Genomic DNA, 14,310 nt, shown 5'->3' on the forward strand with positions numbered 1-14,310 from the left:
AGAGATAACGTAATACTTTATTTATGATAGTAATAAATGACCTAAGGGAAATAACAAAGAATTGATAGAAGACAGATATCCTCCACCTTTATATTTTTAATCTGCCACCTTTAAATGACGATCAGCTGTTAATGGCAAGTATGATAATAAACTCGTTAGGAACCAGATGTATGTAAAAATCAATAACATTAATAAAAGATAGTGTTTTTTATTAATTAAATTTTATATGAAAAGTAAAAAAAAGCTACTTAAAAACATCTATATCATAAGTATGGCGTTATTGTACTCACTGTATATGACGTAATAATCGAATATCCAGTCCAAGTATAATACTCATATTTGGAAATATGCACAGTTTTATCGTACTCTGTCAAAGTAATTGTTCTTCTGCCCCTTGTAGTATTGTAGGTTGAGGTAACGGAAGTTGGTCGAGTAAGTGAAATCGATGTTTGACTTGGATTCATAATGGAAGAAATATAAGTGGAAGTTGGGAATGTTGTAGTTGGGTTAAAGCTTCCTGATATATTGCTGCCAACATTATCTGTCGAAACGGAATTTTCCATTTTGATAGAAGGAAAAGACTCAGAATAGGACATGGAGAGAGCATGCGAACTTGGATGGCTCTCCATGGATAAAGAGCTAGTCAAGTCTTCGGAAGCTGAATGAGTGGAAGGACTTGATGTCGATATAGATGCTTCAAGCGTTTCCGTACTGCTGAAGACTGAAGATGAACTAGATTGCCCGATCAGCGGTTCCACATTTTCTTCAAAAAAGACGGGCGCATTTATGTTACCAGAAGGGTTGTATGAACAAATGACATAATCACCCCAACCTATACTTGAGCAATCTTTTATACCGCAACCAACTTCCGTTGTTGATTTCCAAATGAGCTGAGTGAAATGACTAGTAGCTGAAGAAAATCCTGGATTTGAGTAATTATAGTACGCTCCCTCAGCATACCATGCATCAACGGAGCCAACAGGTGATGTGCCAGCTGCTATATTTTCACCATAAGGGCCGCCTGAATGAACTATATCAGAACCGCAGACGTATTGGTCAGCATAATCCTGTGCGTATGTAGCTAGGTCCTCAGACCATGTTAATGGAGGAGTGTCCTCATGCAAAGCCCTTTTGTCATTTTGTGCCTGCAACATAATAGAAGCAAAATTGGATTCAGCACTATAATTGAGGGATGTCGTGGACGTCGTAGAGCCGGATGTCGAAGTTGTTGCAATGGGGGCTTGAGTTGTGGTGCCTGATGATGTATGTATTTGAAATGTAACAGAACTGGTCGTCATAGTTGAAGGATTGGATGGTGCTGACGTAGTAGGAACAGAGCTTTCAACGGAGGAGGAGCCGTTCGCAACAGTTGCGGAAGTACTAAACAGAGCTGATTCAGAACCAGATGCAATAACAGAGGCAAAGTTACTAGCTGGTGGTGTCGAGGAGTGAGGGCGGTATTGGCGGGCTGAGACAAATGCGGATACAGATGAAGCACCAGAGGTAGAAACGCCAGAGGTAGAAACTCCAGAGGTAGATGAACGAGATACACTGGGTACCGGAATGGATGATGAGTTGTTAGCACCTGAGACGGATGCGGGCACAGACGATGCGCCAGTGGTAGAAACACCAGGAGTAGAAGTACCAGATGCACTGGATACTGGGATGGATGATGGGTTGTAAGCACCTGAGACAGATGGGGACACGGACGAAGCACCAGAGGTAACAACACCAGAAGTAGATAAACCAGAGCTGGAAATACCAGAACTAGAAGTAGCAGAGCTTTCAGCATAGGATGCAGAGGCAGGTATAGATGATGCACCAGAAGTGGAGACACCAGAACTAGATGGAACAGAACTGGAAGCAGCAGAGCTGTTAGCATACGATGCAGAGGCAGGTATAGATGAGACAGCGGAGGTAGAGACACCAGAACTGGATACACCAGAGCTGGAGACACCAGAACTGGAAGCAGCAGAGCTGTTAGCATACGTTGCTGAGGCAGGTATAGATGAGACAGCGGAGGTAGAGACACCAGAACTGGATATACCAGAACTAGAAGTAGCAGAACTCGAAGTAGCAGGATTGGAAGCAGCAGAGCTGTTAGCATAGGATGTAGAGGCAGGTATAGATGGCGCACCAGAGCTGGAAACACCAGACCTGGAGAGACCAGAACTGGAAGTAGCGGAGGTGCTAACATAACTTGCACTAGCTGACACATATGCAATACTTGAAACAGACAGACTGGAGCTGCCCCTAATGTTATTGGTTGAGGAGATAATGCTTGTGGTACTTGAAGATACATTGGTCTCTAAGGGGGACAAGGGGGAGGCATTGCTTCTAGGTTCTGAGTTGGCCGGATGGCTCCAGGAAAAAGAGCCTGAATTAGAGGAAATACTACTTTCAACTTTCCCGTTCGACTTAGATGCAGAACCAGTATCTGTATCCCTGGTAAGAGAACTCATATTGAAATAGGCTGAGTTAAAAGATGATGGTAAGTGATGTGGTGCTTGAGTTTCGGTATTTGATGACTGCTCATTGGAATGTATGAAAGAAGTGGGTAAAGCACTGATCGCGGGATCTTGGCTAGTTGAAATAGGTGATGAGTTTGAAAGTATACTATTTTTATGTTGGGAAGAAGCAAGGTATATCGAGGCTTCCAAAGATTTCCTTGAAGAAATGTCTCGTAGCGCAGAACTTTCAGGTATGGTGCCGCTATTCGGCGAGGTACGTGTAGGATATTGAATTAGATCTAAGGTGGAGTCGCTTTCGGAATAAGCTGTCACTATTAGATTAGAGAATGAGTAGCTATGTCCCAACGAACTGGAAGGTTCGATTGACCTGATGGATTCGTCAGAGTTAATCACCGTCGAAAAAGAACGTTCCGGCATACTTGTCGTGGAATTAACAAATTTTGAGTCTGGAAACGCATCCTTACCAATAGCACTTACTCTGGCTGAAGTTTTCAATAAGGAAATTGCTATTGATGAAACATTTTGATCAGCATATCGAGGGTCAACATTGCTAGATTTACCAGACGATAAACCGCAAAATAAAAAGAGAATTATGGTTAAAGATTTCAGTATATTGAAAAACTCCATTTCTGAAATCGCTTAGAATGTTAAACTGCCTACTATGAAATTATTTGATCGGAAATTGTAACAGTTCGAACTAACCGAGTGAGTACATAATCCTGAAAAACAAACGACAGTTCGAAAAATTGGAATATTTTCTCCAGTCTATATTCCTTTTAAATGAAGACGATAGTCAAAAAAACCAATTAAGGAAAGAAACATTTGAGATATATAATAATAAATTAGGGTAATATGCACGTTTTTTTTCTTGCTGTTTTCGAGACATCAGTAAGTACACCAGATACCTTAAGATGGAGTCAACCATATGCAAAGCACATCTCCGTTTGAACCTTAATGTCAATGCCGTTTACGTTGCTGGTATTGTTAATGTCATTTTAGAACATGTAAGCAAGTCTATTTTTCATCCTTCTGCAGAAGTCATTTTGTTTCTTATAATCCGAGGTAGAATCGGTATGTAAGTTATCCTTGGACGAACACTGTAGATGCCTGAGGTTCCACGTACTAGTTTGCATCGAAGAATATGATACACAGTTACGTAACATTCTTTGTACATTGAGTTGTCTAGGCGATATTCGAGTCCTTTCGTTAAGTACTCAAAACTAAGATATCTATGAAAATATTCTACGGCGTACTTGTTTAGAGGTAAAAGGCAGAAGAGTAACAATTGAAATCACCGTGCAGGATCTAGGGGGAACCTCGAGAAGACGGTTGCCACAAGGGTTGTGTTCGACTTGACAGGCAGCCCTGAGACGGGTAGAAATATTTTTCTACCGAGGCCTATTTCAGTGCCTACCCTTCCTTTATTGGACCCCTTTTTAGAAGTTTTTACCCTACCTTTTACCCTAACCTGTATCAAAATCTGGAGGCTAACTAGTTTACATATAACTGACTGTATTTTCAAACTCAAACTGTCGTTTTGAATAGAGTTTTTCCTATATTAATCTATTTTTCTCAAAGAACACCTAGGTGTTTCCTTTGCCAGGTATTTTTTTTTTCATTTCATTTAAAGATTCTTCGAAGAATGATGCAATAATATATATTTAGTAGTAATATGAACTTATTATACGTTATATAACATAATTCTTACTCAGCAATGTAGTAAATATTCCGTAACTCCCTTCCATTCTTCTCTCTTTAACAAATAAGCTAATAGAGCTAACATTAATAGTTTTTCACAGAAGTTAACTTAGCTTGATTTTACTACTGAGTTCGGAGAATACACCTTAGACAGAAGTGCAGTTCTTTGAAAAAGTTCCTACCAAAAGAGATGGAAAACGCTATCAGTTTAAGAGACTCCTGATGGAGCAGTGGGTAAGATTACATTGCATCATGTCTCTTTTGTCAACCTATCTCCTCTTACCTCTAGGAGACGGGACAAAAATAATACAAAGGAATTGCTGTATATGGAGGCAATATTCTTTCTTACTGAAGCGTCTTGAGAAATTTCTCAGAAGTACATGACATTAACAAATGATCCATCGTCCACCTACCATAACCAAATTTTTTACCATGCATCATGTCTATTATATATTTCATATGTGCTACATCTATTAACTGCGAAAGACATTTAGTGATGTGAACCAGCGTATGGGGTAACAACAGTGATCCGAAGATACTTACCTCAGGAACGATAAAAAGTTTTTACCTTTCCCCATCCCTAATGGAACTAGATAAGCTTTCAAACAACTATTACAGAAGCATGGGTTTTTCTCAAAGGCACATATGCTTCATATTTTTATATAGATTCCATTTGACTGATATGTATAGTATATATTTTAAGAACCTTTTTTAGAATATCTGATTAATTTTTGTAAAGTCATTCTACCCTTCATGTTACCGTTCTAGTTTCTACTTCTAAGCTACCCTTTTTGCCAAAAAATCACCCAGCCAAGCCTTTATTTCCCTACCTTTAACCCTTCCCCATTACAAACCTATTGGCGGGTTTAAAGTTTTCAGAGCGATTTTTAGACCAATATTTCAGGTACAGCAAACAGTAATTGTAAGAGAAGAGGGCAGAAAAGGAATATCTTGAGGGCTCTGAGGATAGATTACCTTATAAAATAAACTAATTAGTGATCTTAGTTCACTTAGCGACAATAATTAAAAACGTTTCTAACGAACTTTGCACTACAAGATTTATAACTGGAGTAGTATCTTTCTTGATGAAAGAAGAAAAAAAAAATACTTCTAGATGAGAGAGTTCAACGGTGTCACCTAGCTCATTCCTGGAATATGGAAAGAAGCTAGGAATTTTAGTAGTATTGAAACCAAGAACGCCACCTATTTATTTAACTTTTACCTTTATTTCGCTTTCTAGATTACTAGTTAAAGATGGAACTACAGAAATATATGGCATACGTATGACCTAGTGACTACCTCCCTTTGAATTTGTATTTGGGAAGGGCATTCAATAGCAAACAGAAAAAAATTTCTAAATTGACCTTATCAAGTCTATATCACTAGGGTAAGGAATGGGGGAAATGGATTTATATTCCAGTTCCCATGTTCCCATGGAAAGTCGTCAAGGCTTTAAAGGATACGTATTAACTTCTGAAATATCTCTAGGCAAAAAATTTATGACGTGTCGTGCATATAGTACGTTACCCTCGTAGGCTCTAGTTAAACAATTCTTGGCACATCAGTACCGAACACTTTAGCTACCTACGGTACACTTTAATAAGGTTGGACAATTACAAATTAGGAATAAAAGCAAAGAAGCTCTAATAAAGTGATTCCGATGAATAATAAAAGGGGAGGGACAATTTTGCGGGTTGACCAAAGTGGAAGGTACGTAAAGAAGTTGGGAACTATTTATGAAAATCTAGGCAATGCTGCCTATGAAGTTGTTCAGAAAGGTGACCATGGTATAATTGACGAAAGCGCTGCTTGAATTAATACGTACGTACGTACGTTCGTACTCACTGTCATCTGGGAATGTTACAATTCTACGTTGAAATTACGCGCGGTTCAGCCTAATAGAATCTCTAAGTTGAAATGAAGTCATCTGTCAACTTTACATAAAATAATAAAACCGTTATATAAACCTTAAAGAAATTCCACCTTAAAGTTTATTTATCTACAACAATTTTGATTTGACAGTGCCGAATTGACAGGTGCCCGGGGTACGGATGGCCGCCTACTATTCTTCCCCGGTAGGTAACTGTCTAATTAAGGTGCCTACAGCAAGGAGGCTGCCCGGATCTATAACTTCATCTTATTACATAGGAACACATAAAATGCTTCTAAGGTCTTAATAGGCAAAGCCGATTTGTACTTCAATTGTGGATGAAATATAAAGTTACTAAGGAAGGTAAGGTAGGTAACTAACGTGGCATTTTTTACCTTGGCGTGATTTACCGGTAAATCTCACTAAGTACCATGTATTCCTTAGAAAAATGACGTGCCGAGAATCTCGGTAGCAATTGTGTGATTTGTGCCCCTACGTCTCTGCCGTACGTAAGCGCTTTGGAACTATTTTCCTTAAGGACTCTACGTAGATACGGTGTCGAAAAGCCTCCCTACGAGATCTGGGGGGGAAGGAGTGGGGGGGAGGGGGCAAATAAAAGCTATTTATGAATACTTATACATATGAAATGAAATGCCTGAAGTGTTAACTAAAAAGTCAATATGTCGAATATTATTTTATTGTGTATATCTTGGTATTATTTTAGGCAGTCTTTATATTGTTTTTATTATATGACCCTTTTTCTACAGGAAACTATAGCTCTATGATAAAACGGTTATAGAAAAAGGAATACTATGGGTAAACCACAAACAGAGGCTTATATCGACTCCGAAGACAAATTATATAAGTCCCTGTATGTTAAGCTAAGTAAAGTAGACTGACCGGGTAAAACATCATATCCATGTTCAATTGATCTGAGCGATTTGATGCTTACCTCCAGTTTTGGGGTTTAGTCATTAGGGAAGTAAAAAAGAAGAAGCAACTGCAAAAACTTAGATGCTTGGATTAGTAAAGAAATAAACCATGTATAGTTGCATGTATTCTACATTTTCATATTAAATCTCGAGAACTTCGTGAACATATTACTTGAAGTTCAAGGGAGAAAAGGACAGAATAGGAGGAGTTACATCATTCTTTAAGGTGTTTTTTGCCTCATTACTTGCCGCTTTGACTTGTATAGGGATATTTTTCATTTTGCTCTTCTTTGGTCTTTCGTTCGGGTTCAGTCCGCAGTGATCTTTTATGTTGATTTTTCTAAGGAAAAAATGATAAAAAATACGCTATTGTAAACAGTTTAGTCTAAGAAAAACTACTTCATGATATTTAACCTATAGAAAAGAAAAAAGGAGTTTATTTAAAAGGAAAGTATGAAGTATATATAAAAACTTTTTTAACTTTGTTCTTACTGCCTTGTCTCATTGAAAATATCCACTGAGATTTGTGATTATATATGTATATATATTCGGGGAATAAATAATTTTTGATAGTATATTATTTCTTAAAGGGAACATTATAAGTAACCTGGATGAAACTTTGTTTTTTGGTTGTCTTTTCAAACATTAACTCTTTCCAATTCTTCTCTACCAGCTTTTGTATATAAGAATTCGTTATATTCTCTACCATTTGTCCACCAATACCAATAAATACCGGCAGGAATCAAAACATACAGAGCTTGAGATTTAAACCTTCTGAAAGTGTTATAATATGCGTTATGGAAGATTCCAGCTAAAGGTTTTTGAGCATACGGTGATACACTGTATGAAGTTATACCCTTCTGTGGAGGAGAGCCCATATGACCCCACCATCCCATGTATGCTTTACCGCCTGTAGGACCACCCATTACTCCGATTTAATCTATTTATTTGTTTTTAATCTTTGTCTTGATCTGCTATAGTGTGTTTCTTCGGTTTTCTTCTAGTTAGATGGAGAACAACCACTATTATCGCTTACTCTTATATTGCTGGATAGGTTAAAGATTATTTCAACAACGTAACTGATGCGACTATATAGGTTCCATTTCCGTTCTTCAAGTTGCGATAGTGAACCTGGTCTTGAAGTCTCTTAGTGAAACACCTTTGCTCCTTATTCCGTACTTCAGAGATTTTTCATAAGTCCGAAGTGTTTCCCCAGTTGCTATTGGTCCGTGGTGCACTGTCCATCTGTGGTCTTAATAGCTGAACTCCACTCCACTCTGGAGGGTAACCGCCATTAAAAATATATAGCTAATGAACTAGTAGAACAACACTACTGATCTATATATACTTCACTGTTTCCTCCATGTCCTTATTGATACAATTCCACAGGTGCAGAATACTAGTGACTGATATAGGATTTTCTTGGTACAAGTTATAATATCGGTCTTTATACCGTTCGAAAGGAATTAGCTATAGACTGATACTTATTTTGTTCCTGGTGATATATCAGGGCATCATGAACGAAATGGAATGAAAAATTTTGGATATAAAATACTTGTTGAGACGCCTGATTATATCTCTATGATACAGCTATACTAGGCTTTGGGGGCTGCTAGGATTAAAAGGAGAAATTTTGTAATGTTGTACAACATAATGCTCAAGAAATGCGGCAAAAGGGAGAAATTGATAAATTGGACATGTAGTGGTCTTCCTTGTAACGCTTAGCATCTTAACAGTTGTTTCAATAGTTTTTCTTGTTATTTCTTTTCAGTATTTTTGGAAGAGAACAACCATCACTTCTCGTCTAGTCAGGACGCATTGCTATTGCGGCTACCTACCATTTTTTTATTTGGATTTTTGAAAGTGATAAAACCTAGCTTTATGCCTGATAAAACGTGTCTAGACTAACTATTTATTTATCTATACACTTGATTATTTACGACCAATAAATTTTTATAAAACAAAATCTAAACAGATGATTATGGTCTTTCTCTTTTCTTTGAAATATCGACAGCATTTTCGATTGGGTTTTCTTTAAAGGATTCTTTTATGGCATAAACTTGGATTTGTGTCATAATTTCCTTGATAAAAAGGGTATCTTTATGTTAGTTTCTACTCTATTTCCAGCTTCTTATGGATCATGTAAGAAAAGGACGAAGGGATGGCCGGTACTTGAACTATGAATTGAAATGATTGAACTTTGAGATCCCTCGCATTCTTATGCGTATGGTTTAATACCCTTGACCATTGCCAAATTAGGGGACCGCTGAACTCATTGGCAACTACAGAAAACTCCGTAGTAGTACTATTCTGTAGCGCTATACAAATTTCTCTAGAAATATGAAAAATTCTATATTGTAGTTACGTATACATATACGTGAACTACAGAGATTGAAGGAGTAGATTAAACCAAGTAATATCTTTAGGAACAAAACGTTTGCGCCTCCCCAAAAAAAAAGATGGCATTACTAAGATTGATAGAATCACAAAAAAATACGTGATAAGACTAGGAAGTTAATGGTTCGTTCTTATCATAAAATATCTCAATATTTATTGCCTATTACTGGTAGGAAAAAGTTGGCTTCTGCAGGTAGTTATACTATATATGATATTTCGCACAGTAATTGCGCTCATTTCCTTTGACATAAAGCAAATAAATATTAGAAGTACTGACTAAAAAGTATCTAGTTTTCGCTTCTTTGAGTTCCTTATTTTGGTAGAACTTCCCATTGTAAGTTACACATGGGAATAACGATAAATCTTGTCACGACCATCGTCCGAAGGCCGAACCAAACTGTCAAAAAGTGGATTCTTAGACATATCCACGAGTTTTAGTGCGGAAAGTGTTTCATTTTGGTTTGTTAACCTTAAATAATGAAGAAGAAACAGATTACGGATGAGGATTGCTTGGTCCTTTTCAACGTTCTGGAAAAAATTGATATATCTGTGGGATGCTTCAGTTTAGAAAAGGGTCCCAGGATTTCGGAATGAAAATACCGTTTCTCTAGATCCCCGTTCTCCAGATCTTTTGCTGTTTCACGTACTGAATTAAAACAACTGTTCTTTTTCCATGATAGTCTAGCATCCCTATCCGGCCGACTTCTCCATCAAACCGAAACTCATGAGTATACAAATGTTTTAAATCAGGGGATCTACCTTGTTTTGACTCTACTTCACATGCCAGGAAAGTCTAAGATAAGTCTTTGCTTTGGCCGGAGATAAATACGGTTTCTGGGGCATAGAAGTGTGCATAATGAGCGCAGCTCTTCATATAAGAGTCAGCGAACTCAGAAGCTGCTTCTCTCTCTTCATCAGTTGTAGGCTTATAATGAGAACATAGAATGATTGACCCATAACAAGTATAGATAGCATTGGGATCATCCAAGACCCAAGCTGCCCTGTTAACGGTCGACTCTTCTCACTCCTTGTTTAGTTTCATACGCTTGTAGATGATTGCAAAAATTGTATAACTGGCATTTCTTTGAGTAGCAGTTCCATCCAATTTTCTTCTCAGTTTTAGTTACTCTTTGTTTCGTAGTTCATCCTTCTTGCTTATGACTTTTATTGGTGGTACTTCATGGTGAGGAATAAGTACCGTTCAGCATCAATATCTCTTCTTCTAAAAGTGAAACCATTTCATGCACGGGAGCAGGCATGTTACGGTTTCGGCTAGGGGGGTAGGGTAGATGCGATTTTTTGACTCAAAATTTAGGCTAGAAGTAGGGGCAGAAATTTTCAATTTTTAGTTAAAAGTAGGAAAGTAAATTTCAAATTTTAGGCTACACGTAGGGGTAGAGAAAAAAATCAGTTATGGTTTACATCCAGAAACGCCGCCCAAAAATACCCAGACATTCCCGCACAAAAATATTTAGGCTACAACAAAGGGTAGGCTAGGGGTAGTCTAGAAATTTTTTGAAGTAGGGTAGAAAGCAGGCTAGGAAGTGCCAAAAGAGGGTAGGCTAGAGAATTATTTCTACCCGTAACATGCCTGCATGGGAGAGAAGATATCGTCCTCTCGTATTTACGCGCCAGACACAGTTTTTCCCGAGATGTCAGCTATTTTGTACTGAATGCAGGCGTCGCTAATAGAATACGATGAGATAAACAATAATTACGTTATCTTAGGATCAATAGCTATATATTTAAGAAGAAATGGATTTTAAGACGTTTATGAGGCGGAGGGTGGAAGCAAATTAAAGAGGAACAATGTTCAATAAGCTAATTAGTGCAGTGAGTATTCGCTCTTCTCTTACATAAGATCTAATAGGTTTGTTCCCCGGCTTGTGTTACTCTGAAGCTCTCCAACAAACCAAAAAAAGTAAACCCAATATTCTGAGGGCTTGTACATCATATTGAAGGACCTAAAACTTTAATACGATAACTTTCAAATAGTGCAACAAATGGTACAACCAAACCATGATACGAATGAACCAATCCTTTCTTTGACGAACACCTTCATTGAGAAGTTTAGGATTGTATTAATGATTGTGTTAAACTAAGTTATTTCTTGGATAGTGATAATGCAACTGTCGAAACTGCGGCTCAAGGAATAGTAAAGCCGATATAATATTTTTATGATGAATCAAAGAATGAAATTAGAAACGAAATTAGGTCACAATCCTAAACTGTATATAAACAGACAAGAAAATGGAAAGAACCATTCCGCAGGTTCCTATGTACAATAGAATTATTTTATTTAGTTCTCAATCCGGAATCTCTTCTTTTGAACAGGTATGGGTGAGTTCATCGAAATCTACCTAACACAAAATTTGTTTATTTTACATAATTAAAATTATTCTTTAGCCCAACTTCTAAATTTTTATTCTCCTTAAAAATTTCATTTGAAAACTAAACAATTGTTTATGATTTTTATAATGAGCTTCATTTTTAAGTATACCCTCATTTTGCTTGGTAAATTTGCTTAGAATTTCTTTATGCCAAGGAACCATCGAATTCATTTTCTTTGTTTGCAATCATTATCCCTCGCCTCAGTCCTACGGTACCTAAATGAGGCATATATTAAAAAGATTTCTCCCCATAGTTATATCTATCTAAAGTCCAGACTAGCGTTTCATGGTACATGAACAGATGCCCTGAATGATATATATACATTCGTATGCGTGACAACTGGCAAGAGATTTCCTACTACGATTATTAAGGAAATGAAGGAAAGGAATTTAATGTACATATATCTTTATTTATAAACAATTGTTTTATTTATCTTTGATAAAAATTTCATTTAAGGAGACATTCTCTTTTAAAAATTTAATATCTCTTTGAACGTCTACTCTTTCCCGGTCTGCTTTGCTTTCCCTTCATTTTTCTTTGTGAGAACCCAGAAACGTCAGCGGATGATTCAGAGTCATTTTTTCTTTTAAATCTTTTCATACCACCTTGACCATATTTAGCATTTTTGGCGGCTCTTTTACCATTTGGACGAGAACGATCTCTTGATGACGATGATTTTTCTGAAACTTCTTCTTCGATACCGACGTTGAAATCAGATTGATCAATTTCGTCATGCTTTCTCTTTTTCTTTAAAGATTTAATCTTATCCAGGGTTTCCTTCTTTTCCAATTGACGTTTTTGTAAAGTTGCATGTTGAACTTGTTTACCGAATTTTTTCAATTGTCTTTGCTTTCTAGCATCTTCACGAGCCTTCTTTTCACTTGCTTCTTTGATTAATTTACCCTTAATTTTATCCATATGTTCATCATTTTTAACCATTTCAGCGAAATAATCTAATGGTCTTTTGAATGGAACTTTCAGTTTTTGTAATTTAGTACGAGCTTCTTGTACAGCTTCTAAGGATTGTTTATAAAAGGCGACTTCTCTTTCAGTGTCATCATATATATCTTTAATACTTTCGTCAGTGTTTGTAGTGGACGTTATACTTTGATGTTCTTGGAAAGAATGTTTACTCCATGGTAATTGGATACGTTCTAGTGCATGTTTCATACTCTTGGTGTTATTTATTGTCAATTTGTGATGTGGGACGATATCAGCATCAGAATCAAATTCAACATCAGATAATGGAACATCTTCTTGTTCTTGTTCTTGTTCTTGTTCTTGTTCTTGTTCTTGTTCTTGGTCTTGTTCTTGTTCTTCGTCTTCTTCGTCTTCATCAGATTCGGAGTCACTTCTTGCTAATTTATCAAGATCTAGTTGTTGTGGCTGTTCATCTTCATCTTCATCTTCAGATTCTTCTTCTTCATTCGCATTTTCTTCCGTCTTATTTTTTTCTGTTGAAACACCAAGGGATTTCAATTGTTTCTTTAATTTTCTCTTGTCCTTCTTCGATAAAGCTTGACTTTGATATTCTTCTCCTTCTGTGTCAACTTTATTCTTAAGCAGCTCAGCGTCAGCCTTTGCTTTAGCCTTTGCCAATTTCTCTTCTTCCTTTGCCTTCAAAACATCATTATCAATAACAGTTGGTTCCTCTTTGGCTAGTTGTTGAGCCTTCTTATCCTTCTTCAATTGTTCTTCCTTTTGGATCTTCTCTTCTTGCTTTTGATTAGCTAACAAAGCTTTCAATTTAGTACCTTTGACCATGATATATATATATATTGGATGGTTCTCTCGATAATCTTTGCTGCTCCTATTCTTCTCCCTTAGTAATAATATGGGGTTCTTCTCTCTCTCTCTCTCTCTTAACAATATAGTCCAGTCCATCGCACAATCAACCAATATATTCTTTACATTATGATAAAATTTTCCACTTTTTTCAGCTCATCGCAGAAAATTTTTCAAAACATATACGCACCCAGACACCCGTGCAACTTTAGCTGTTTGGTTGATTTTTATGTTGTTGATCACTATAATTATAATAATAGTTTGAGAAGCTACTGGGGTAGGTATGTGCGTATATATTGCCAGCACTTTGATATATATTTGTTAATAATATATAGAACTGTACTATATATTTTACTATGGTAGAGCCTGTTTTTTTATTATTTCTTTACACCACGTCTGGTTGGTGTCAGAGTATACGTAAAAACAAGATTGCCTACATTTTTTCGTTGTCTTGTATATGAGGTAATAACACTGAGGATTATTTTTATTGTTGTATTTCCCTTTACTGTCTTATTTTTCTATCTATATATATTATCTGTCGCTGTCACACAAATAAAAATATATATATACCAAACCTTAACTCACACAGTGAGATAAAAGTGCATATTTTAAGCGCTCGCAAACAAGATCCATGAAAATACGTGAACATCATCTAAAACAAACAGAAAACACGAAATCCATAGCAACTTACTGACAAAAAAACAAACAAACTACAAACTACACATTATCCAGAAGTATATTCTGCGTTGCATTTAATCTCAGGTTT

General features: G+C 36.7%; 3 protein-coding genes across 3 annotated transcripts; all 3 read right to left on the reverse strand.

Annotated features, from left to right (window-relative positions):
* Positions 1-263: 263 nt before the first annotated feature.
* NDAI0B00230 (uncharacterized protein) lies at positions 264-3,098 on the reverse strand (the record flags this gene model as incomplete). Its single annotated transcript, XM_003668252.1, has 1 exon — positions 264-3,098. The coding sequence occupies one exon, from the start codon at positions 3,096-3,098 to the stop codon at positions 264-266; it is 2,835 nt and encodes a 944-aa protein (XP_003668300.1).
* A 4,511-nt stretch (positions 3,099-7,609) lies between these two features.
* On the reverse strand, positions 7,610-7,897 carry QCR8 (ubiquinol--cytochrome-c reductase subunit 8; the record flags this gene model as incomplete). Its single annotated transcript, XM_003668253.1, has 1 exon — positions 7,610-7,897. The coding sequence occupies one exon, from the start codon at positions 7,895-7,897 to the stop codon at positions 7,610-7,612; it is 288 nt and encodes a 95-aa protein (XP_003668301.1).
* A 4,339-nt stretch (positions 7,898-12,236) lies between these two features.
* EBP2 (Ebp2p) lies at positions 12,237-13,643 on the reverse strand (the record flags this gene model as incomplete). The annotated part of the gene is made up of 1 exon (XM_003668254.1): positions 12,237-13,643. The coding sequence occupies one exon, from the start codon at positions 13,641-13,643 to the stop codon at positions 12,237-12,239; it is 1,407 nt and encodes a 468-aa protein (XP_003668302.1).
* Between the last annotated feature and the right edge of the window lie 667 nt (positions 13,644-14,310).

The sequence above is a fragment of the Naumovozyma dairenensis genome, chromosome 2 (assembly GCF_000227115.2).
Source record: "Naumovozyma dairenensis CBS 421 chromosome 2, complete genome".
NCBI lineage: Eukaryota > Fungi > Ascomycota > Saccharomycetes > Saccharomycetales > Saccharomycetaceae > Naumovozyma > Naumovozyma dairenensis.